The following is a 26,162-nucleotide window of genomic DNA, read 5'->3' as shown; positions in this document are numbered from 1 at the left end:
ACTTAAACATTAATTGGCCTAAAAGCCTGGAGCCATGCATGTGCTTGGTACTTTGTAGCATCTAGTCATTCAGGGCTTGGGACTGGGCCCATGTCCAGCAGGTGTCCTTTCATCATGGCAGCCACCTGCCACCTGGAGCCTTGGTGTGTACACTGCTGCCAAGCTCAAAGGCACTTCCTCCGGGCTTAGAGCTGGGAGCCCTTCAGAGTGCTCCGGAAGTCCCTCTTCAGAGACAGTTACCTGTCAAGAACCCATCAAAAGAATGGAAAAGTGCAGGTCCTAAGGGGTGGATTTTTTCTTTTATAAGAACTTCATTTGGTGAAATAACCCTGGAGCATAAATATATTACGTTTCCAATTTTGAGCTGAACCAAAGAGCATAATTTGTCCTCTCCCATACAGGAACTTAATTGCATTTCTACCACCTGACAAGCTCTAGACATTACAGAAAAGAAATAGCTCTTGGGTACCTGCATGTGGATTATCCACACCAAGAGGCATATTCCCTCCAGGCTTTCAGTCATGGGGACCTCAGTTAGTTCCATGGTCCTCTATTTCCCTCCCTGGGGACATGCATTATGGGGAATGGAATGAGGCCATCCACCTATGAGGTGGTTGAGAGATGGGAGTTAGAAGGTTCTGCATGCTAGACTTTCCCTTCATCATCAATAGAGGATCACCCATCATATGATTTAGTGCCTGATTTTATTTGCGGAAGTATGAATGATGACTATTCAATTCAACTGAACAAAGATTTATTGAATGTCTGCTAACCATCATGCTATGTGTTAAGAGGGACACAAAATAAAAAAGTACACACTTTCCTACAAAGAGCTGGTAGTCATACATCATAGGGGAATAGCTTTGTCGAACAAGTGAATGAGTAAAGTGCCAAAATGAATGATGAGATTAATCATTAGATTCTGGGAAAGTTTTCAAAGAAATATACCTTATGTTGGGATGGAAATCATTACTATGGGAAGAACGAGGAGGGGGTCTAGCATGGGTAACTGTAATAGCTTCTGCATAAAAACAAAATATGTCAGCAGTGTATAACAATAAGCTTTTATATCACTTATGGGTCTGCAGTTTGACTGGGAGTTTGACGATCTAGGCTGGGCTCAGCTGGGCGGCTCTGCTTTCTTGGCTGGGCTTCCTTGCTTTTGGGGTCAGCTGGTTTTTGGATGAAATGGGGGGCTCAGAAAGGTGGCTCTGTTTCTTACTTCAGTTCTATGGATTGACTTGAATGGCTGTGTTTCAGGCTCTGCCAGCCCTTCAGCACCTCCTGCGTCCAGGAGGCTAGCCTGGTGGTGACGGCAGAGGCATAGGAGGGCACATGGGAACATAAAAGGCCTCGTAAGACCTCATCCATAAACTGACACAACACCTCTGTATTATTCTATTGCTTTAAACAAGTCACAAGGCCCAGCCTGAAGTCAAGGGGTGGGAAATATACTTTACCCCTCTAGAGAGGGGTGCTTTCTTTCAGAAGCTATAGGTCTCGGGAAGGATGAACTGTTGGTCAACACACTCTTCCTCGTTTGCTGCAGTCAAGAATCCATGGAAAACTCCAGCAAGAGCATGTGATTCTGCACTGATTTTCAGTACAGGGTCTCAAGGCTGCTCAGAAGGTGACCCACAGTTTCCCAGCTGAAAGATCGATGCCCTTGGGCAGATGCCTGTGCCCCACCCTGCGATCACTAAAACATCAGGAGATGTCATTTCCTGGCCCAGAAAAATCCTCATTTGGAAAAATTGCTATTTTATAGTCCCTTCACTCACCTTGGGATTAGCCCTCCCCTCTGAATATCCCTTTAGTTCAAAGATCTACTACAGAGAAGCTGGATGTGGATCAGAGTTTCTGCTTCTCAGGGCCATCCTTCTTCATTACATCCCTGGCCGTGAGCAATGGGTCTTCTTTCCCCTTGTATCTTCTGTTTGCTTGGATGTTCTTTTTCAAATAAATCTTTCATTTTTTTCAAATAAAATCAAACTTTTATCTTTCAAAGAAATCTTTTAGATTTACTTCGGTGACCTCCACTTTTTGGCTTCTGCTTTCCCTCACGACCTTACACTTGGTCTGGATGATAACTCTGAGCTGACCTGTGTTGTGCACTGAGCAATTACGCTGGCTTTTAAAGACACTCCCCTGCTTGTGCTCCAGCGGGACAAGCTGCCATTAGGCAGAGTTGTGATCTCAGCTCTTTTGAGAAGGAAATGAATGTGTGTTGAACATCTATTATCTACCTGACACACGTTATCTCAATGATGTCTCACAACAAACCTGATATTCTTTTTGCCCATTCCACCAATGAGAAGACTAAAGTTCAAGGGGGGTTAATGGTTTCTTAGTCTAAGGTTGCAGAACTATGAATTAGGGAGCCAGGAGTCACACTCGGGTTTGATTCCATTTCCACTGTTGTCATGCTGTTAGAAACCCTACCTTTGCATGCTGGTCGATTTCCAACTGCTATCAGTTGCCACTCTGTGTCTAAAGACTCTCTGCTCTCCTGTCCCCTGACCCTATTCTTCATGGATAAGGCACAGGCCAGAAGAGCCAGGGAGTTAAACCTTGAGCTCCCCACCTTGCACCTGCTTCGGAGGCACAGCCCTCAACCACTGACTGACAAGAGTTGGGGGTAATTCTGAGAGGGCTCTGTCTACACTGCCTCCCAGAGTTCTACAGTGAGATTAAAGATTAAGCTCCCATTGCCCTCAGTGGTCACTGGCTTCCGAACAAACCCTTTCCTGGCTGCTGTCCCTTCTGGTGTCACTTCTCTTCTCCCCGGCTGGTATTTCCTGGAATCTTCTCTCAAATAAATGACTTGCTTTTAAATCTTCATCTCAGGTCTGCTGCTGAGAAAACCCCAACCCACTGGGAGAAGACTCTTTTTGGATTTTATAGAACCACTACGCATTTCTTCACCTCTGTAGCTCCAGCAGAGCAGGCTTTGGAGCAAAACAGGAGACGCTCAGTTCCACTCTGCCTGCCTGTCCACTGAAAGCTGCCACTTCAGGCACAGGTCACGTGTTCTTGAAGGACTCCTCCTCTGTTTTATAGACCTGGAAGAACCCCTAAGCTAGGACACGTACTGTGAGCACCGCCTGTGGTTGTCACCGCATGGGGGCCACACAGTAAAGTGATGAACAACCCCTGCCTGCCTGCCCCTCCCCTGTTAGATGCATCCCACACCTGTGTCCTCACTGACTCAGGCTCCTCTGGAGAACACCCATGTCTGCTTTCCCTCTTCCTCTGGGGTTTGCACATAGTGGGCTCCATACCCAGGGATTCAGTGGAGTTAGACCATACATCCAGACCAGTTGCACAAAGAGAATGGGGTAGAGGAACTCTGATTTTGACTTGGTCTAACATTATTTCTTGGCCAATACTCATTTCATGTTATTACTGAAGGGTTGGGGAAAAGAGAATTTTAATCATTTGGAATAGTGAGCATTGACCCGTGGGACTGGATCCCTCCGATTAAATTTAATCACAGAACAACAGAGTAAAAATAAAAGTGGTATTATTGTTCTTTGCTCCTAACAATCAACAGATTCAAAGTAGATTTGCTGAATTAAATGAACATTAATGACCTACATTTATATATCGATTTGCAGCTTTCAAAGGATTTCAATTCTCAGTTTAAATGGAAAGAACACTAGAGTACCAGCATACTCAGATTCTTCTCTCTTTCTTTCTCTCTCTCAGAGAGAGAGCACAGGCAGGGGTGGGGGCCAGAAGGAAAGGGGGAGAGGGAGAATCTTAAGCAGGCTCCATACCCAGCACAGAGCCTGACTCAGGGCTCAATGTCTCAACCCTGAGATCATGACCTGAGCTGAAATCAAGAGTCAGATGCTCAACTGACTGAGCCACCCCGGCTCCCCTCTTCTTTTTTGATATATGGAATGAAGCTTTGAAATTAATTCTGCTTTGGGAAATGTTTTACCTGGTTTGATTATCAAGAAATTTTTGTTATAGCTGTCCAAGAACCTCTGGTAGAGTTTTCACTTCTCACTGAAAATAATCAGTAGTGAGAAGAAGTTTTCTCAACACAATACCTTTCTGTTTATTGTAACCTTTAATAAATTAGCAGTCATCCTCCTGTGGTGAATGTTGCAAGTACCAGGCCTATATACCTTTGGCCCGTCACCCATCCCCTGGTGAACTCCATCCAATTGCCTGTACCAGTGTCTCTTTGCCAAGGGTTTTCTTTTTCTTTTTCTTTTTTTTAAAAAACATTTTATTTATTTATTTGACAGAGAGAGACACAGCAAGAGAGGGAACACAAGCAGGGGGAGTGGGAGAGGGAGAAGCAGGCCTCCCGCCGAGCAGGGAGCCTGATGCGGGGCTCTGGGATCATGACCTGAGCCGAAGGCAGACGCTTAACGACTGAGCCACCCAGGCGCCCCTGCCAAGGGTTTTTTATGAGACTGTAGAAGGTAGGAGGGGCTGGAATGTTCACATCCAATACCCTAGGACCAGCCTTCAACCAATGACTGAAAGGAGTTGATGTACAAATACCCCAGCCTCTGTGGTGAGCTCATCTATGTTGGGAAAATTCTGGCATGCATGTAGAACACCATCTCCTGGATTCCCTAGCAGGATCGAATTCAAGCTGCTCCCCATGGTAACTTTGATAATGCACTGTTTATTGGATGCCTTCCCTTCTATATTCCCCATTCTCTCCTTCCTCCTGAGAATCACCTCCCAAATAAACCACTTGCACTCTGACCCCTGTCTAAGAGTTTGCGTCTGGAGAAACCCGAAGCACATGTCACTAGAAGGGCACTAGGCAAGCTCATTACATCCAGGCCATTAAGTCACCTAACAAGGTGTGACGCCACCTGTTAATCCTTTGCTCAAACAATTTTTGAGCTTATCACCATCCACTGATTTCATTGCTCTCCTGGGCAGCTCTACTCCACTTGCCATTCTCATTCTGTTAGTTATAGTGTAAAATTTTTAATTAAAAATAAAGATAAATTTGGTTAGTAGCTTCAAAGTTGTCACTCTCAACTCCACACAGGGCGAGAGAGACACTGACTGGAGCCAACCAGTTGAGGTTCAGGTTCTCTGCTGAGAAATTAAGAAGGAGATATTTGGATGTTGTTTTCTCACCTGTACCAATGACCTGGAAACACTTCACAGCCATGTGTAATTATAGGTAATTTTTTGGTAAGGTTCCAAGTGTTTGATAAGTGTTGAAGACTCGGACCTTCCTCTGGATGGAGGCTGTTTTGTACGGAGCTCACATTTCCTGTTCACTTCTTTGGTGACATCTAGTTTAAGTTTAGAGGAGATGGTGTCATCTCCTCCACATCCTGGCCAAATGGTCATTAACCCTCCCCTTGACCATTTTCAGATATGGAGAACTCATTATTTCTTCGGAGAGCTAACTCCTTTTATTTATTAGCTTCAATCATTGGACAGTTCTTTAACTGAACTACACCCTTCTCCCCACAGCTGTCACCCAGGGGTGGGGATTTTCTTGGGAGAAAGTACTGAACGAGTTGAATGTTTCATTCCTTATGGAGAATTTGAAATATTTGAAAATGTATTTAAAGTGCCTCTTAGTTATCTCCCCACAACCCCAGTTTTTTCAGCTCTTCTTAGCAGGTTATGGTTTGGAGTCCCTCTACCATCCTTGTCACTATCTGTCATTCTTCATCTTTGAATGAGATGCACATTGGAAGCAACATAGTTGTCCAAGAATTGAGGATTAGAATGTTCAAATAAATTATAGCATGAGACAAGACTATGTAGCCCCTATAATCATGTTTTGAAGAATATTTAGTAATATAAAAATGTTTATGACATATCAAGTGGACGGGGGAGGAAGCTGTATATGCAACAGAGCCCAATTTTATTAAAAAATATTCACGTAGAAGTGGAAGCCCGAAATATGTGAAAATGTTAAGAGTGGTGCTATGGGCAGGTTTTGAATCTATTTTGTGCTTTCCTGAATTTTCTACAGAGAAAATGTATTTATTTTCTAATTAGAAAAAAATTTTTTAGAATGAAACAAAAAAAAAAAGAAAGGAAGAAAGGAAGAAAAAAAGAATACAACAGTCATAGAAGCCATAGCACTGTTCAGGTATATTCTGATATTGCTGATTTGAGGGGAGCTGGCACCTCCCAATTTGGATGCTTCATTTTCCATTTTCAGATCAGGGTTTTTGGCAGATGTATCACGCTCTTGATTAGCGTAGAACCTGTAGTTCATCAGAGCCCCAGAAGATTATTTTCCCACTCGAATTACTATCTTTTTTTAATCTGATAAGTGGCTTTGGGGGCAGCCTGTCACAGATGCACGTGGGCTGGGTGGGGGGAAGGGAAGGATGCCCAGGTCACTCTCCATGTAAGTAGCCTCAGGTTGTTTCCATAGTGTAGTGATTATCACCTTCACCTGACATGGAAGTGACCTGCATGGGGTCTGGACCGGCTGGAGGGAGGCCATGCACTGTGAGCTTCCAGCCTGTCTGACGGCTGCTGCAACCTTGAAGTCCTACAAGCTGTAAGATGTGGTAACACTGGTTTGTGAAAGTGAACAGCACCCTCTTTGGCTGCTGTGCAAGGCGCTGTCCTGGAGATGGTAGGACCCCTGTGCAGCCTGTAAAAGAATATACATACTTCTGTGCAGGGAGCAGCCTGGTGAAGATGAACCTGCCGGCCCTACAGGCTCTTATCCCTTGGCCATTTTTTCCTAAGGAAAGGCGTCTGGGTATCAGAGCCTTGGAGCAAACGCAACACACGCATTTCTCCAACTCCCCTTTTGGGGAGGCAGAGAGAGGGTCATTGGAGAAGGTGGTCGAGGCCCTGCATGGAGCAGTCCCTTTAAGAAAGCAGAAGGAACGGCCGGGTGGACAGCTCCATGGTGCCTGCAGTGCAGGAAGAAGGTCCCAGAGACAAGGAGGGATCTGCTTCTTCAGACCTGCAGATGGGCACTGTGGCAGAACCTATAACTCACGGGCAGTTTCTTGTCTTCCCTATAGAGGTGGATTCTCATCTCTGAGAATAAAGCTTTGGTTTAACTTCTATCATTTCCTTCTGGGGGGGCATACTGGCTGGACAGTGCCAATCATTCATTTAACTTTATTATTATTATTATTATCCTTATTAAAAAGATGCTTAGTCCAACATATACTCTTCTAGATTTATAAGACCCATGAAGTATATAGAAGTTCAGCAGATTGGTGCTTTGTTCCCTGATACTTAACGCAATAAACAGACAGAAAATCTCTGTTCTCTCTTTGCAATGTGAATGTGCACACCTTCCAGGACGAATGAATGACCCAGAATGTTGAACTGACAACACTTCTTAGCTTCTCTCTAATGAAGTCCGTATTCTCCTTAATATGAGACTCTTAAGCTAACTAAAGTAAGATTTAAAAAAAGACTTCAACCTGAAGGTTACGGGAGAAGTATAGCTTAGTACGAACAGCAGTGCTTGGCTGGTATACTCCCTGGGGTGAACATAAAGCAATCTCTCATGTTGAAAGGGCTTGCAGGTTTGGTCAGGAAAGCAGAGTGTGATTTGCTAGGTAAAAAGTTAGAGTGTGTGGATCTAGCTCAACAGCCTGTATCCTGATTCTCTGCGAATATGTCTTATTTGTCAAAGGATACCGTATGGTAGACTCAGTGTTGCAGGGGAAAGTCGGTGTGGGGTGCTCATAAGCACAGACAGTAAAAAAAGATGACGGCCTTGCTTTGGTGAAGCTATGGTTGCGATGCGAGTGGCCCCTCTTTTTGGCTTTTTGTCATTGGTTTTATCCAGCAAGAACCCAAATGGCACACTTCCACCCTTCAATTCAATATCCTCAGCTAGCGTTAAGTAAAGCTTGCCAAGGCTCTCTCTTCTTCACCTCTCCCTTTTTTCTGGGCTTGCGCTTTCAGACCTCAAGTCTCCTGATTGTCTTCTCACAAAGCCACCACCATTCCATGCTGCCAGGCCCCAGGCCCTGTCCCTTTGCTTCTGGTCTGAGCTGTGGCTCCAGCAAGATGGGCAGTTCGAGCGCCCATGAGTGGGCTTGTGTGCATGTGTTTCTGTGTGTGTGCACCCGCCCACCCAGGTCAGTTTGTACTTACGTAGTTCGAGGCCAGGTCCGGGTGCAGATAGTCAATCCCTGTGAAAAGAACACCACAGGATGGAAGGTTAATACCTGCCACTGTGTCCTCAGGGAAGTTGCTCAAGAAGGCACCCTCCTATGGGGCTGGTGCCAGGAGAATGGGGTGGGCTGAGCACGTATGCCTCAGGCCCAGCCCCGTGTTTCCATTCCCGAATGAGGGTGGGCCATGCCTCCCGAGTGGAGAGACAGCTGCCACGAGACACATCAGAGGAGGGAAGCCAATTAGAGCTGGGGCCCCAGGATAAGACTCTGACATGCATGTCCGTACTAAGGGGTTTAGTGCCTGCAAGATGGATGGCCCATCAGAGCAGTGATCTAAGATTTGTGGAAATCCTGACATTTTCAAAGCATCAACTGGCATTTCTTCTGAAATGAAACTGGCCAAGGGGGGAAAAACAATTATCATTTAACAGGGTACAGACAGCAATGGATTAGGGGAGCGTTCTCTGGTATAGAATAAGAAGAACACGGCTGGGTGGGAAAGGCAATTTCGCAGAGGGCAAATGGTTTCCGGTGAAGTGTCCTGGGTGAGAGCTGATCTTGTCCTTGCAGAATATAGCTTTCCAGGGAGCTTGTGACCTTGAGCTTCCCTGCAGGAGCCATGTGCTTTCTCTTGGATGTGGCCCATCTTGTTGACCAAGAGTCTTTGCAACGGTAGAGTTAGGAGCACCACTGCATTCCATTGCCCTTGAGGCCTCAGAAAGCACCGTGGAACTTCAAGGCCATATTGAAGGCCATGCAGCCCTTCGCAAAACCAGCATCTCCTGGTGTCATGGTCACGAACATAGGTTTTGGAATCAAAGACCCAACCTTGCCGCCGCCAAGTGGCTGCATGACTTCAGGTGAGGTGCTTGGCCTCTCTGCGCTTGAGCAGTGAGGTGTGCTTAGCTCAGTGGCATTTACTAGCTCTATTGGATTTGCCGTGTTTAAAAGCTAAGGGTATCATTCAATCCCTCTGATAGGTGGCATCTTCCATGCGAGTAAGGCCTGGCCGCAGATATAGCTTTGCCCCACAAAGAAGAACTAGTCTTGGGATGTTTCAAAACAAATTTCTGGTTACACAAGAAATTTCTGGACTGGGAGTCATTGTTCTACAGAACATATGTTACATTTCATTGCTGATATTTTGACATGCAAAGCGTGTCAAATGACTGCTGCCATTCATGGCTGCTTTCTGTAATTTGGGAGAGTATAGCCTGTCACTTCCCATCCACCCTCCTCCTCCTCCTCCTCCCCCACACCCCCTCCCAAGGACTGCAGAAGGACAGGGGTCAGAAGATTCATTTGAGACTAGTATTTTTAAAGGTTGCCGGCTTGTCCTGGACCCTAATTCCGAAGTGGTCTGTTTCAGCTGTGGGAAAGGTTGGGGATGAGCACAGGCTACAGAGACCACCAGATCCAGTTCTATTCTAGACTCAGACACTGTAATAATTGTGAAGCTTCAGCCAAGGGACATAATCTTCCTGAGCCTCAGTTTCCTTATCTTTGAAATGGGGATATTATTTATCTTGCAAAGCAGTGTTCAAGATGAGGGCCAATTCATCTAAAGTGTTTAGCTTGTAGTAAACACTTGATAAGTTATATTTATTACTGTCACCATTGGTCACAACATCTACCACATCATTAGAGTCATGTGGATAATGCAGAAGAGCAGAAACATTTTCAAAAATCTACTGGGTCTAGAATGTTGTGTTGAAATTAAATTGTTGTGTGTATTTGTTGAAATTGGTTACATTTTGTAAACTCAATGTTGGGCAAAACATTTTGTAACATATAGATAAGTTAAAAACACACCCACAGGGCGCACACAGACAATATGTTTTTTTCTAGCAGGGAATCAATTTTTTTTGGCATAATATACTTGTTTATTTATTTTTTTAGTAATCTCTACACCCAGCATAGTGCTTGAACTCACAACCCTGAGATCAAGAGTCACGGGCTGTACTGACTGAGCCAGCCAGGCACCCCAGCACGATCATCAGTCTATTCATGTTTGTAGTGTGTAAGAAGATTGTAATGTGTGTACATACACACCTAAGTCTTGGGAAAGCCAGGTACAAGCCACCTGCGCTGCCACTCTAAGGCAGAAGCATTCAGTGCACACAGTCTCAGGTGATACCCGCCCCCCTCTCCCAACAAATCAAGCTGACTTTAGACACTTGGGTATTTCCCCCTAAAAGGTGTACCCTTCCTGGAGGTACTGCAATACCAGGTTGATGCATGGAGTGGATGGCGCAAGCTCCTAGTCCATGCAGTGAGTCAATTTTTTAAAGATGACCCCATGTTCTGATAGTGCAAGTTGTCTGGGAGAGAAATTTTCTGAGAAATAGTAGTCTATTCTCTGCGAAGGTAAAATATCAAGGCAAAGAGATAATTTGAGACCTGAAGGAAATTAAAATTAAAACAAGATAAATTTAGCCCAACTAAAATAAAGGATCTTTAACTAGGTTAAGGGGAAGACTGGGGAAGACTGAGTGTTAAGTTGGGACAGACGCAGACTTTGGTCTGAGAAAGAAGAGATTATTGATAGAACCATGGGGAATGACAGACATGACTCAAAAAAAATATAATGAACTAAATCATGAAATTAATGGCCTGGTAATTAAATAGTATTTTAATATTTTTGTCTATTTGATTATCTTTTGAGGTGGAGTGTACTAAATACATTTTCTCAATCAGCTTATTTACTTTTAATTCTTGTATTATTAATGTATTCAATTTTATTTTGCACTCACTGGGTTATTTTCAGCAGTGAACACCAGGCACGATGCAGGTCCTAAAAAAACAGGCTATTTAGACACAGAACCTGAGCTGTTCAGCTATCTATGGCTCCCAGTCTACAGGGGGGATCAACTCATCACCAGCCAATCATAATGCAAATGATATGCAAATGACAATTACTTGGTTAGAATTCACGTTAATATCCCACCATCAATTTGAGTCTTTTCAGAAAGTCTAATCCACAATAGTCCAAATTCTCGGGAAACTCTGATGATTCTGGAGATCTCAGAGAATTAGCAAGGATCTCCATGTACATATTCCTAGTTATAATGTTACTAATTCAGTTGAGATGTATAACTATACCACACACCTTTTCTGGAGGTAGGTCTGTTCTCCCATCTTCAGTCTGAGTGGGCTATGACTACTTCTACCAATAAGTTGTTGCACGACTTTCAAGGCTAGGTCAGAAGAGGTCAGGCATCTTTCACCTGTTCTCTTTGGATACTTGTCCACTCAGGGGGTGAGGTGGGGTGGGGAGGCGAATTCAACTGCCATGGAAGAAGCCCATGAGTGGCCCTTGGTACGAAAGCCTCAGCTGAGCCGCAGCAGCCATCAGTGGTCAGCCTTGGGAATGAGCCGAGAATGTCTACCCCAGTTGAGTCTTCAGATGACTGCAGCCCAGCCAACATTCTGCCCTCAACTGCATGAGAAACCTCAAATGAAAAGTGCCCAGACTGGCTCTTCCTGAGTTCCTGTGCCACAAAATTATGAGCAAAACAAATATTTACTATAGGCTGCTAAGGGTTGGAGTCATTTATTATACAATAATAATACCCCACTAGTTCTTCTGAGACTGGTGAAGCCCAAGTTGCTTTTCTATGTGATGCAGACTTCTAACTCTCATGGGAGGGTAAGGCTGACTGCCTGGTCCTTAGGTTTGGACCTCCACTTACAAGGATGAGATCCCATTCACAAAGACCCACTAGGGAGGCAGAGCCAAGGGGTGGGTTTCAAACACTGAAGATGATGGTTAAGATCAGTTTGAGTAGCTTCTTGCCTCCCTAACCTTGGTTTCTTCATCTGCAACATGTGGACAATAGCACCAATCTTAGAGGATAATTGTGACTGTTTCCAAATTGTTAGGCAGTACCTAGTATATAGTGAGTACTCAAGAAATATTAGTTTTTTATTAGATTTTATTTATGTATTTGTCAGAGAGAGAGAAAGCACAAGCAGGGAGAGTGGCAGGCAGAGGGAGAAGCAGGCTCCCCGCTGAGCAAGGAGCCCTATGTGGGACTCGATCCCAGGACCCTGGGATCATGACCTGAGCTGAAGGCAGATGCCTAACAACTGAGCCACCCAGGTGTCCCAAGAAGTGTTAGTTTTTATTGTTACTTCAGCTTGAAACTCTCTCTGACCTTGCTTCCCTGGCCTTCAGTCTTACTTCCTTGGCATCATCTGATGGACTAAAGTCCTTGATTCATGCCCTCACTGACCATCTTTGACCTTGATAGACTGCACCCGTCCAGAATTGTGCCTGTGCTGGGTGGCTTCTACCCATCTCCATGTTTTGTTGGCCACATCCTATTTTCCAGTTCAAGTTCCCAGCAGCAAACAACCCTATCTACAACAAAAGGGGTGACTTATTACCATTAAGTGGGGTCCTTGCTGACATCTCCATGCCTGGAACAACAGAGCAAACCCTTAAGAAATGCTTTCTGCCTCTGTGGGCAACAGCTAACCATGGAGGTACTCTCCTTCTGATGTGTAGTGTGTGGAAATGACATTAAATTGCACCTACATGAAAGCAGCAGATATTTATTGAGCATGTATTGAGTCATTGGATCTAGCAGAGAGGATGTTGGTCCAGTTCTGAGTTGCACAACCAGAGAGTGTGAATGGCTATTAAAACAGGGCTGTCTATAGATTGACTCTCCCACATTCAGATAATCAAATTATTTCCTGTAGAGGCCAATTAAAGAGAACCAATGATTAGAAAATACGATATTGTTTTTGCTCTTAGGTGTGAAGGTCAGTATCTGTGTGTGTCTTTACCTTGTTTGGTGATGATATCTTACTGAGCGAATATCTGGGAAACAATACTATACCATTTACTGATGCTCCCAGCCTCACCATCACACTTCCTATTCTAGGTGTTAGGGCAGAGATGCCTAATGACACAGTGTGCGGCTGTTGACCATTGTCCCTGTTGTGTGGGAGGCCACTCGTGTCCCAAATGTGCTCATCTTGACATTCAGAAAGGGATTTGGAGAGTGGCTTGGTAGTTCTCTTCTTCAGTTATCACTCTGAATAAGCATGTGCTGAATTAAAGCCAGCCACAAACCTTTTGTTTAACTCTGCACCAGGATGTGGAACCTATTCCTCCTCCCCTGGAATCTGTGCCTGAGACCATTCGTCCAATAGAAGTGGCTGAGTGATGTTTGCTCGTTCCATGTCTGGCTTTTGGGAAGAGTAGCAGCTTCTGCTTCTTGTCCCTTAGAGTGACTGTTCTTGGGACCCCCCAGCCATCTGTAAGAAATCCAGCCACCTTACTTGTGAGACCACGTGGAGAGGAGAAGTCCTGGGACTACATGGAGCGGGAGGGAGACTGAGCCATTTTAGCATCCCAGTTAAGCATCCAGTTGACACTGGCCCCGGCTATATTCTGACCCCAATGGCATGAGAGACCCCAGGGAGATCAATAGCAGAACTTTCCAGCTGAGCCTGGTCAACCCACAGAACTGTGAGAGATAACAACATGGTGGTTGTGTTAAGCCACTCAATTTTGGGGTAGTTTGTTCTGCAGCCACAGATGACCAAACAAATGGAACTTTCTGTGGTGATAGAAATGAAGTTGAATTGAATTTCAGCAGCCGCTAGCCCCTTGTGGCTATTGAGAACTTGAAACAAAGCTAGTGTGACCGAGGAATTGAATTTTTAATTTTATTTAGCTTTAATTGTTTAAAACTTAAGTGTAAATAGCCACATATGGCTAGTGGCTACTCCACTGGACAGTGTGGATCTGGAAAAGTATATGGTAAATTCAGATGGGTTTAGAAGATGCTCTAAGGTAAGGTACAAGCTGTGGCCCAATAAGAAATGACAGTTCAGTGATGGCCAGTCTTCCTTCGTTCATTTTTTTGGCTTTTTAATTTATTAATTAATAAAATAGTGGAGGAGTTGGGAGTTTAAATTGGGGGGCAGAGAGTTCGGTTTTGGGGGGATTCCCAAAGGCCACTAAATCAGAAGAAATATCAAACAAGAAGATGCTGAGACTTTCTTTTTGAAGGGCTTGGCTTCTCAAGCCAGGAAAGGTGGGTCAGAGTCAGGGCTCATCCTTCCATTTTCCCTTTTTGGAAGGGTTGATACACAGTCAGTCAGGGAGCTACAGTTAAAGAATCCAGAAATAGGCATCATGGGCTGTTGGGTTTCATAAAACAATATGCCTGTCTGTGGCCACTTTGAGGGTGCTCCTCTAATCCTCCAGACACTGTGTGATTACAATATATCCTAGGCAGATTTCCCCCAAACATAGACACATTTTTCTCCCAGGTGAGCTGGTCTCAGCCACGTTGGTTTCCAAACCAAAGCATTAGGAAGGAAGAAATGGTTATAAGCTCCCAAGATCCACGTGTATACACACGCTTTCTCCTACAGCGCTCCTTTCTTCTTGTGAAAGCCCTCGGCCACTGGAGAAAGCTTTTACATCCACTTCAAAACATCTCTCACATCAGAAAACACGAGGGCATTGTTTCTATGTGGATATTTAATGAACCCACACAAAAGACAGCACCAATTTTAAGCATGCTGGCTCCCTTTGTTTCACCACCAATTCGTCTTCAAAGGCTTGCTTTGGAGGGCATAGTGTTCTTTGAGTATCTTCAGAAGGGAAAAGCTCCATTGTTTCATCTCATACATAGGCTTTATGTATAATTGCATCAATACTGCTTAGTGGAACTTTTCCTGGAGGATCCACATGGCTGATGAGGGGCAAGAGGACCTGCCCAGCGAGATGACCACTGGAGAGAGATTCTTCAGAATCTTGGCAGAGCCAAGGATATGTGTAGTTAGAAAAACATCAGTTCTTCAGACCCACTGGTTTTTGTATCATAAACTATAGAAAATAAAGCTCTACTAAATCTTTGTCTGGTAGGCATATGGGGTAGAATAACATGTTATAGAGGGCATATGTAATAAGGGGTTATCAAGGTCTGCTTTACCAGGGTTCATCCTGAAAGTAGCAACAAAGTCAAAATTTCTCCAAACTCCAATCCTGTTACCAAAAAGCTATTTCATCGGTGTAGAGCCACACTGTCTAATAGAACTTTCTGTGATGATAGAAACGAAATTGAATTGAATTTCAGTAGCCACTAGCCCCTTGTGGCTATTGAGAACTTGAAATGAAGCTATTGTGACTGAGGAATTGAATTTTTAATTTTATTTAGCTTTAATTGATTAAAACTTAAGTGTAAATAGCCACATATGGCTAGTGGCTACTCCACTGGACAGTGTGGATCTAGAGAAGAGGATGGTAAATTCAGATGGGTTTAGAAGATGCTCTAAGGTAAGGTACAAGCTGTGGCCCAATAAGAAATGACAGTTCAGTGATGGCCAGTCTTCCTTTGTTCATTTTTTTGGCTTTTTAATTTATTAATCCAATAAATATGTATTAAGGGCATCCTCAAGTTTGAGAACCACTGATCTGGAGGAAGGGGAGGATTTTGCCACAGTATAGACGATGGTCGGGTCCAGCAGGTGGTTATTCTGCCTTTGATTAGCATCCCCAAAACAATGAATCTTTTATATTCCAAAGGCATGCAAAGACACACTTGCTTCCAAATGATGTGAAGGCTTTGAAATACTTACCATCATCCATAATTCCAATGGTAACACCTTTCCCTGTGTATCCCAGCTCCCAGGCTTCTGCCACATTCAAATCAAGGCCAGGAGTGCCATCAGCTTGTCCAGTATTGATCTGGTTCAGGAATTTCAAGGCAAAGCATCTTATTAGTCTGGTGTAGTAAAGCACCTGTGTGTTTGCACCTGCTCTTCCAGGGCCGGCTCAAAGACCCCGTCTTCCATGAAACAGTACTCCTGAATGTTTCCCCATCTAACTCTTCCAGACTTCTCCCTCTGTTTTTTGATACACACCACTGATGTTTCTGTGACTGGATTGCTGTCTTTAAACTCCTTAAAGTTGCCATTGCAAGAAACCTTCCCCAGTTTTGAATTAAACCTCACTCTTGTAGTCTTTATTTATACCTCATGTTTTGAATTTAGCACATACTGTCTTGGATCATTCTTATTTGAATGTGATTTCCTCCCTCAAGACCAGTATGCTTTGCAAGAGGGAGCATGTCTTACTTACCTTTGTAATTTCAGGGTCACTTTACCAAAATATTTGATGCACTAAATCAAAGATAGCTGGCTCACTTTTAGTGCTTGTTCTAATGCAAAAAAAAGTCTTTTCCCTAAAAAAATTCGAAAAAGGAAAACCAAGAAATTCTATATAAATATGTTTACTACCCTCTTTTCATGCATCTTTGTCCTGTGCAGATTTTCTCAAAGATGAGTCATAAAAACAGTGAAGTTAGAGCTCATACTGCAGAAGCACACAGTGACCTGTTGGCTATTACTACGGTGTTGCTAAAACACTGTGAATGTCATTAGTGTGCTTGGTAAAAATGACTGCTCTTTTCCTTCCATGCATGCGTTAAGATTATACCTCTCCATCACCTAGGAAGTTAGTAGAATGCCCACATGACTGATTTGGGCCAATAGAATGTGAGTTCATGTGCCATTTGTCACATCCAGGCAGAAGCCTTAAATGCCAGTGTGTGACCTGCTCCTTCCCCTTGTTGAGGTTCTCATGAAAATGGGGGTTGGGATAGAGCTGGGATGGAGATGGAGCTGGGATGGAGCCTGGGTCCCTGAGGGACTCTGAAGCATTGGACATATAACGTGAGTGAGCAAAAGCTTTGATCTGTTAAGCGAAGGTGACTTGGGGGGTTGGTTGTGAGTGCAAGAAATGTAGTCTAACCTGATTAACGCACATAAGCTCTTTTCAGTTGCCCGGATTGGAATTGTAGGATTCCATGCCAAAAAACAAAGGACATAGTCAAGCTCGGAAGACCCAAGATAGAAGTTGTGATGCATTCCTATAAACGTCTCAGTCCACAGGGCTATAATTTAGTCTTCTATCTTGCTCATCACCTTTTAGTCTTAAATAAGGTAAAGCATCACACAGTTTTACACTAGTCCTCCCTTTCCCTCAAGATGCCCTGCAGTTAGGATTGGTTTAGAAGATTTGGGTCTCTTTTAAATATAACCCAACTTGTCCAAATGGATCATGAAGGACTGCTGGTGAGCCAGATAATAACATTCACTTCACCGGACAGACTGGGTTTCGGGGCCTTGCATCCTCCACCTGAAAAGCCCCATGGATGTGATTTCCTGACATTACTTTAAGAAGCGCTAACGGATGCTACTTTTGTTGCTTTGGTCTTTGAGCTCTCTTGTTTGTCCCTTGTGAAGTTGCCTAAATCTTTCTCTTATGCCTGTGGTTTCATTATGTCCTCCGGTCACTCTGCCTGTTGAGACCCCTGGATTACTCCCCTCAGACTCTTGACTCAACTTCTACATGATTTTGCAAGTCTTCCCTCATGCATCGCTGTGCTTTTTCAGAGTCTGGGGCAATCTGATCAGCATTTGATAGTTGCTTTGACCCTAGAGATCATGGCTATTTAGCAGTTCCAGAAGGAAGCAGAAGTAAGAAAGAGTTCTCTCTCTCTTCATAGAGAACATGATGCATGGGTGCTGATAGAAAATACATATCAAAGGGAAGAAAGGTTCATAGAGTAGGATGCTGGCTGACATCCCACAGAATAATGAGGAAATAGAAATGCATTTTTTTTATCTGAAGTCTCAAGATGAGAAATGTTAGGAGTAATATGGACATGCTTACCAGATACCACTGCTTTGTAAAAAGAGGATCATTCATGTTGATATCAATCTCATTGATGTCTCTATACCCCCGCTTCTTTCTGTCGAATCCTTCTTGCTGCAAGGCCATCTTTACCTGGAATGACAATATTGGCATATTACCTGAATATCCACCTGAACTTCTTCTGGAATTCATTTCCATGAATTCAAATTCCATTTGTACACAGGTGCTTTTTTTCTCTGTGGAAGCCAAGTTCATCTCATGTACACTCTACACTCTATGATTATTTTCCAAAAGCATTCACTTCTGTCTGTGCTGAATAAATTGGCCTTGGAGATGGCTCACAGTGAGTTTCCTTAAAATGAGAATTTGGTAGAAAAAAGTACTCTCAAGGAAGATAAGGGGGTAGGGGTTGTTAAGGGAAATAAAACAATGCAATGCTTCTATTAAGTAAAGAAGATTGATGTGGATTCAGGGAGGGGGAGAGACAGTGAAAACTGAGGGGATCATTTTTCAGAAGGGTTTTCCAGCCTTTGCATTTGTTGAGAGGATTGTGCTATCATATTTGGGAATCAGCCAAAACCAAAATCAAGTCAAACCAAAACAAACCAAAACCCAAACCAAAAGAACACTTGCCTAGAGAGCCAGCTAGTTCATATCAAAGCTCTAGAAGGTAAGCGAGGGCTCTTTGAAAAGAAAGGGCTGCCCTGGCAATGACAGTGTTTCAATTTTTGGAAGGTCAGACTGAACCCCAAGCCCTTGGATGAAATGAAACTTAGGAGCTGAATTGTTCAAGCAGGCTTCTGGCAACAGTTAGATTTTGTCCCATTCATGAAATTCTCTTCACTTGGGCAATCACAAATTTATCATCCAGGGGCTGTGGCTCATCTCTGAACATCTACAAACTTGGGAACTATGCCAATGTATAAAAGGGTGTGTGCTGCATACTGATTTTTTTTTTTTTTTTGAGAGAGAGAGAGACTGCGTGTGTGAGTGAGCGCAGGGGAGGGGGCACGGGTAGGGGTAGAGGGAGAGGGAGACAGAGAGAGAGAGTCTCTTAAGCAGGCTCCCTATCCAATGCAGAGCTCAATTCAGGGCTCGATCTCACAACCCTGAGGTCATGACCTGAGCCAAAATCAAGAGTTGGATGCTTAATGAACTGAGCCACCCACGTGCCTCTGATTTTTTTAATGATATTTTGCTGCCCAACATTCATTTCTTCTTTTCCCAAGTATCTCCGGTGCATTTGGGGGGTTACCTGGAGTCCACTAAGTTCCGTGTTGGTGGGAATGAAATTTGAGACACCTATCTGCAAAGAAACTGCAGGTCTCTCTGACTCAGAGGTGCCCAGGTGGGTATGGATTTGAATCCTGGGAAAGGGATGTGAGAGCAGAAGGAACCCTTGAAGGCTATTTATCTCAGAAGTTCACTCACCAGACTTTCAAAGGTCCTTGGGACAGTTCCACAGCCCGACCAATCCTTCGGCCTCCCACTGATTGTGAGCTGCCTATACCATTCCAAGAAATTCTCTTTTGCTTATGTAAGCCAGAATCCATTTGTGTTGCTTGCACTTGAGAACTCTGATGTGGGAGCAGGGAAGTCAAGAGGACCCACGTCAACTGTGATGGCAGGGAGGGAAGAATGAAGAGAAGAGACCACATATGTGGCTGGAAACCTCCCCTTCCCTCCTGTCCTGAAATGTGCAGGAATGCTGTGGGAGAGTGGTTCCTTACTTCACTCTATACATTGATACAGGCAGACTGGAGGCTCATTAGCCAGAAAAACTCTAATTCTAGCAGAAACTCGGTATGTGTAGAAAAGAGGTGGTAGATGTGGCATGTACTCTGTTCTTTGGAGGTATTCCAACGACAGATATTCACTGTGGCATATAGCAAGTATTTGGGAGCTGGGATGGATGGACATATGTCTTCTGTATATACATACACAGATGCACACACATATATATCTTCTGAGAAGAAGATGCCAAGATGAGGGGCGCCTGGGTGGCTCAGTCGTTAAGCGTCTGCCTTCGGCTCAGGTCATGATCCCAGGGTCCTGGGATTGAGCCCCGCATCAGGCTCCCTGCTCGGCGGGAAGTCTGCTTCTCCCTCTCCCACTCCCCCTGCTTGTGTTCCTGCTCTCGCTATCTCTCTCTCTGTCAAATAAATAAATAAAATCTTTTAAAAAAAAGAAGAAGATGCCAAGATGAGATTAAATATGCAAGGCTTTTATTAGGAGAGAAAATGCAAGAAACTGCTATGTAAGCTTGACCCCGCAAAGGAGAGAGTGAACAAGATTGGGCAAAAGTGTCCTCAACGGCTCTATAGTGTAAGGATGGCTTGGCAGGTCTGTTGGGAATCCAAAGTCAGCTGTCCGAAGAACGCTGTGTCTCCCAGGGACGAGCCTGCCTCAGTGCCCTTGCTGTGCTCAGTCACTGGCTAGAGCTGCCAGGAAGCATGGCTTCTTGCCAACACAGTGACAGATTTCAGAGTGCAGCAGCTGGGGTCCTTGGTCAATTACTCTCCCAGAAGTCAGAGGTATGTGCTGCGTATTCTCACATCTGCCACAGAACAGACAGACAAATAGATCTAGCTAGACACATACACATGTATGTAAAGAGCCACAGCACATCCCTCTTAAAACTTTTCTCTTACTCAGGAAGCAAGTACTCAAGGAAGAGCAGTAGGGGAAGGAGCCTGACTTCGGCCACCGCATCTTCCCATAGTGGTCCCAAGCAAGACCTTTATCCGCACTACTCACTGACAGTAAGCCTTGGTTGGCTTCCACTGAGGGATTCCCATCATACTGGATTCGTTGTCATGACTGACTTCGCTAAAGTAGCACTGTTCCTTCACAAGGGTCTTTGCTAAGCAAGAACAGCTGCCCTGTGGCTGCTTGAAAACTCCCCTCTGTGGCTGCTTCTCAGAAGCATAAGAACAAGAAGACTCACACTGGATTTCATCTTTTTAGATAACAGTGCAGGAATGGCTATGACAATAGCACTCCAAACTCAATTAGCCTGAGTGCAGTCTAATGAAAAGACTTTAGAATCATTTCCATAAAATTAATTTTTAATTCCATAAATTAGGTTTTAATGGAGACCAGCGATGCTTTGGAATGCTGTGCTTTCTTGACATCACCCCTCCTTGCAACCCAGAAGCACTGAAGCATGATGTAGGTGTCTGTAATCTTGTCATCTAGTGTTACTGAATATTAAAAATCGTAAGACTGCAGGCCTTTCTGAGCTTTTTAGTTTATCTTCATGTCCTTAATGAAGATCACAGTTACAATTGCAAGAGAGAGAGAGAACACCTTTTAAACATATATTTTTACTTGTTACAAATAACTGGAGAATAGTTTTCATCCCCCCACCAATGATACCATGGAATACCATAAATTGCTTTAATCTTTCTGGGTTCTTGTTCAATGTTAATTTGCATTTAAGCCTAATTTTTGCATAAAAGTAATTGAGCTATAGATAAAATTATGCTTTCTTTCTTCACTAAGTATCCTACTTTAGGAATTTTAATATGTTGCTCTGTAGCTCTCACAACTTAATTTTTAACAGCTACCTGAATATCCCATAGAATAATGTACCATAATTTACCCAGTGATTTCCCTTTTACTGGTCATTTGGATTGTTTTCTATTATTAATGAAATTGCCATTAGCAGAAAGATGAGATTATAAACTATTTTTAAAGACCTCTGGAGAAGACTTCAGTGTTATAATCCTATGTGTGATAAAGCTGTTAATATCAGAGAAGTATTTCCTAGTGTTCAAATTCCTTCCTCACATTATAACTAAAAGGTCACTTTTATCGTCTCCTCTGAATTGTAATTTTTCACACATGATACCTTTCATTACCACTTCAATGTGGTACCAATGCCATGCAACTTAACCATAGTTTCTTGCCTTCTCAAAAAATAATTTCCAGTTAGCTTAGTTATTTCATTTTAGACTGCTCACCCAAGTTGGTCCATTGACCTAAAGATTTATACAAATAAAAAACATAAGAAAGCAGGAGTGTTTGCTACTGGGAATTATTTTTATTAGAAACAAACAGATGGATATTTTGCAATTCTGGTTTAACTTTTAAATCTTAGTTTGACACATGTGCATAGAACAAATTTTACTCAAGAGATCCCCCCCACTTTCCTTCCCTCTTGTAGTCTTTCTCTTCAATTAAGAATTTTCGGTCAACAAATGTTTCTGTGCATCTACAATGTACCAATTACAGACCATTCTAAAACGAGGCAGATACTATCCCTGCACATTTGCGTTCTATTTTACAAGTTTCGTTAACAAGCTACTTTCACTACTTAGAATCTTCTCAACAAGACTGTGGAGAGAGTGTGGTTACAGCTGAGGAAAGGAGGTTTAGTGGCCATTGTTCAGCGGTTGAAAACATGGCGGAGTCACACGGGCTGACCAATTCTAAATGCTGTGTACTTTCCACTAAGCCACATTGCCCCTCCCTAAGGTACAGAACACAGTTAACCTTCCAGTATCTGGGACAGCTTAACCGTGAATGTAACTCTCCAAGGATCAGGGCCTGGATTACTTCCCGCTGGGCTGATAATTAAACAGCTGCTAATTAGCGTTGACTGTGTGGGGCAGGAGAGGGGCTGGGAGAAAGAGGAGCAATATGGGAAACCTGCCTCCAAAGGGCAAAACAGGTTAGCTTGGAGGGAGCACAAGAAACATAAAACACAAAATTGACATGTTGGTGAAAATACTGAAATTTTAAACCTATGATGCTGTAGATTGGGTCACACTATTATTTTCTGTACCACCAAGAATTATTTTCTTTACCGCTTTCATGAGTTTAATTATATCCCTCTGAAAGATATATTGAAGGCCTAACCTCCGGTACCTCAGAATGTGACCCTATCTGGGAAAAGGGTTGTTGCTGATGTAATTAGTTAAGAGGAGGTTGTGCTGCAGGAAGATGGTCCCCTAATGCAACATGGCTAGTGTTCTCATGAGAAAAAGACAGAGAGACACACAAGGAGAATGCCATAGGAAGACATACGGACACAGAGAGTGAAGCCATGTGAAGAGGGAGGGGGCAGAGGATGGAGTTATTCTACTACAAGCCAAGGAACTTGTGCGTCTACCAGAAGCTGGAAGAGGCAAGGAGAGATCCACTCCCAGAGATTTCACAGGGGGCATGGCATGCCAACAATGTGGCTTCAGACTTCGGGCCTCCAGAACTGTGAGAGAATTAATTTCAATAGTGTTGGGCCTCCCAGTTTGTGGTACTTCATTATGGAAACTAATACAATCACAAAGAATTAAATTAAACTAATTCAACCCTAGGAAATTACCACAGTTCCTGAGAATTAAACTCTGTCACAGTGCTTCCTTCTCATTTGTAAACTTTATTTTGTACATGAAGTGCTCTCATAGTTCCATTTGGACAAAAATTTCTTTAACCCTATATAACAGTTTGCAAAAAAAAAATAATAGAGGGACAGTGTTGGGAAATAAATTGGTTGGGATATTCCTAAACTGTTGCACATTTAGGGGTGCCTGGGTGGCTCAGTTAGGTGTCTGCCTTAGGCTCAGGTCATGATCCTGGGGTCCTGGGATCAAGCCCCACATTAGGTTCTCTGCTCTTCTCCCTCTCCCTCTGCTTGCCACTTTGCCTACTTGCGTGCTCTCTCTGTCTGTCACATAGATAAATAAAAAAATCTTAAAAAAAACCTGTTGCACATTTGGAGTCTAACTCAGAATGTTCCACGTCTGTTTTCCTACACCACATCATCCTCTGTGCCGTCAAGCATGTTGGTGATCAGCATTTCTTGAAAGAGTGCTCCACTGTTGTCTCCAGGAGTTTCCTCTAATGGCCAACACCTATTCTGCACATTTTGATGTACCAGCCTAAGGCAATACAATTTTTGTCACTCTTGTCATTTGCTGAGAGAGGTTGTAAAATGCATGCAAAACCCATGCATTTTCGAATGGATAATGTGTGATCATTTTTGCTTTTCTAGATTTTCTGATGGCAAACTTTTGAGTGGTTAACAAAAGTGGAACTTCTCTGAGTTTTCCCCACTTCCAGGACTGGAGCCCCTAATAAGTGAAATGGGGGAGAGTCACCCATGGAAGCCATGAGATTTTGTAGGAAGAGCTCTGGATCAGGAGTCAGGAGCTCTGGATTGTGGTGCCACAGATGCGGGTTTGAGACCTGCATCTGCCCCTGCTAACTCTGTATCTTTGAGCCTAATAGTGCTATTTCTGAGATGTCTCCTTTCCACCAGAATGATCATAACTCCTTCTGAGGGTTGATTTGAGGAACGAGTGGGGTCACCTGCTGTGGAATGGCTGTGAAGCATAGTTCCTGGCACAGAAGAAATGTCCACAGACATCCGTTCCCTTCCCAGTCCTCAGATCAGCTGTCCTCTACCTGGACTGCCCATTGAGTCACCTGGTGAGCCTCAACAACCCCCACGTGCAGGCCACACTTGGACCACGTCAGACTCTCCAGGGGATTCCAACCTGCCTCAAGGTTGACACTGTCTTGGAGGCCAGTTTTCTTCCTCTGTCAAAAGCCTATTTCTACCTCTCAGAATTGTGATGAGGCCCTGGTGGAATCCAGGCTTCGAGATCCTCACTCAGTAGAGAGATCTGCAGTGTGAAGCTTTGCAGGCATCCTCTGAAGATGTCAGCCCAGGTGAGGAGGCAGGGAGATGCCTACTACCCCTTAGCCTCCAGCCCTCCTGGTGCTTGTCTTGCCCTCGGTCTTGGTTCTCTCTCTGGGGAAGGATAAGGTCGGATTGGACCACTCATTCTCTGATTGGGCTGGACATCCGAATCCCCTGGGTGAACTGCTTCTTTAATTAAATAAAAAATTTTTTCAAGCAGAGAAGTAGGAAAGAAGACAAGAAAAAAACATAATTCTTCCCCCACTTCCTGAGAATCCCTGTTGACGTAGAAAAAAAAAGGGGGGGGGAGAAGAATGTAACATATGTTCATGGTTAGAAAATTAAAGTGGTCCAGAAAGTAAGTTATATAATGGGAAGGGAACATTTATCCTCCTCTTTCCTTCCTTGCTCTCAAATAGCTCTCTCCTCAAAGGTGACCACTCTTCATAACTTCCTGTGAGTCCTTCCAGAAAATATTTATTTGTATGCACTCATACACATACATAGAACGACGGAGCTTTTTTTAAAAAAGGAGTATATTTAGCATGATTCTTTTATAGTGCAGTAGATTGAATGTTCCCCCAAAATATATGTCCCCCCACTATATATCCCCCCAAAATATATGCTCACGTCTAAATCCCTGGAACCTGTGAATGTGACTTTATTTGGAAAAGGGGTTCTACAGTTATAATTAAAGATCTTGAGATGAAACCATTCTGGATTATCAGGGTGGGCCCTCAATCCAATGACACACGCCCAATGACCAGTGTCCTTATAAGAGACACACTGGGGGGGGGGTGGAGCAAGATGGCGGAGGAGTAGGAGACCTGGATTTCGTCTGATCTCAGGAAATTCAGCTGAATAGGGATCAAACCATTCTGAACACCTACGAACTCCACAGGAGATCGAAGAAGAGAGTAGCAACAACTCTGAACAGAGAAGCAACCACTTACTGGAAGGTAGGACGTGCGGAGAAGTGAATCCGAGGTGATATTCGGGAGGATAGACGGCGGGGGAGGGGCCTCCGTTGGCCGCTTCTGGCAAGTGCTAGAGCCGCGGAGCACAAAATCAGAACTTTCAGAAGTCGGCTCTGCTGAGGGACGTCGCTCCAGTGGCTAAGCGGGGGGTGGAATCCTCCCGGGACAGTGTGGTCTCAGGACCCTTGGGGTCACAGAGAGACCGGGGGTGCCTGAGTGCGCCAGAGCTCCCAGGTATCGGAGTGGGGAAGCCGGCTGCAGAGACGGAGCAGAGTCGCGAGCTCTCAGCTCGGGGTTGCCATAAACTGTGATCCGCGGCTCAGTTGGGCCACTGCTCCTCCAGCAGAGACCCAACAAGCGGCAGAGCCGGGGAGACTCCCCTTCCTCCCCTGGGAGGAGTGGTGCGGGAGTGCACCACAGGGATCTGCTGGGTTTGGAGACTCCACACGGGGCCGGGTGCCAGACATAGAAATGCTCGGTCACAGGCCGGGTGAGCACGGAGTGTGGCCGGAGACCGGGGAGACAGGAGTGACTGCTTTTCTCTGGGGGCACACTGAGGAGCGGGGCCCCGAGTTGTCAGCTCCTCCGGGCGGAGATTGGGAGGCCACCATTTTCACCCTGGTCCTCCAAAGCTGTACCGAGAGCTTGCAGGGAACAAAAGCTCCTGAGAGCAAACCCGAGCAGCTTGCTTAGCCCGGACCGACAAGGGCGGGGCAATTCCGCCTCCGGCAAAGACATTTGGGAAC

The 26,162-nt window shown here is 44.3% G+C and overlaps 1 protein-coding gene across 1 annotated transcript in view; it reads right to left on the bottom strand.

Moving 5' to 3' along the window:
• PCSK2 (proprotein convertase subtilisin/kexin type 2) overlaps positions 1-26,162 on the bottom strand; it is a 286,652-nt gene that overhangs the window by 97,027 nt on the left and 163,463 nt on the right. Inside the window, exons 3-5 of the mRNA XM_025876932.2 lie at positions 17,812-17,925; positions 15,714-15,822; positions 8,086-8,123 (exon numbers count right to left, since the gene is read on the bottom strand). Coding sequence (XP_025732717.1) covers positions 8,086-8,123; positions 15,714-15,822; positions 17,812-17,925 — 261 coding nt within the window. The remainder of the gene's footprint in view (positions 1-8,085; positions 8,124-15,713; positions 15,823-17,811; positions 17,926-26,162) is intronic.

This window comes from Callorhinus ursinus, unplaced genomic scaffold, assembly GCF_003265705.2.
Source record: "Callorhinus ursinus isolate GAN/ISIS: 27379988/994484 unplaced genomic scaffold, GSC_fseal_2.0 scaffold29, whole genome shotgun sequence".
Classification (NCBI taxonomy): domain Eukaryota; kingdom Metazoa; phylum Chordata; class Mammalia; order Carnivora; family Otariidae; genus Callorhinus; species Callorhinus ursinus.
The sequence above is the reverse complement of the archived record's forward strand: the minus strand, read 5'-3'. Positions and strand labels throughout refer to the sequence as shown.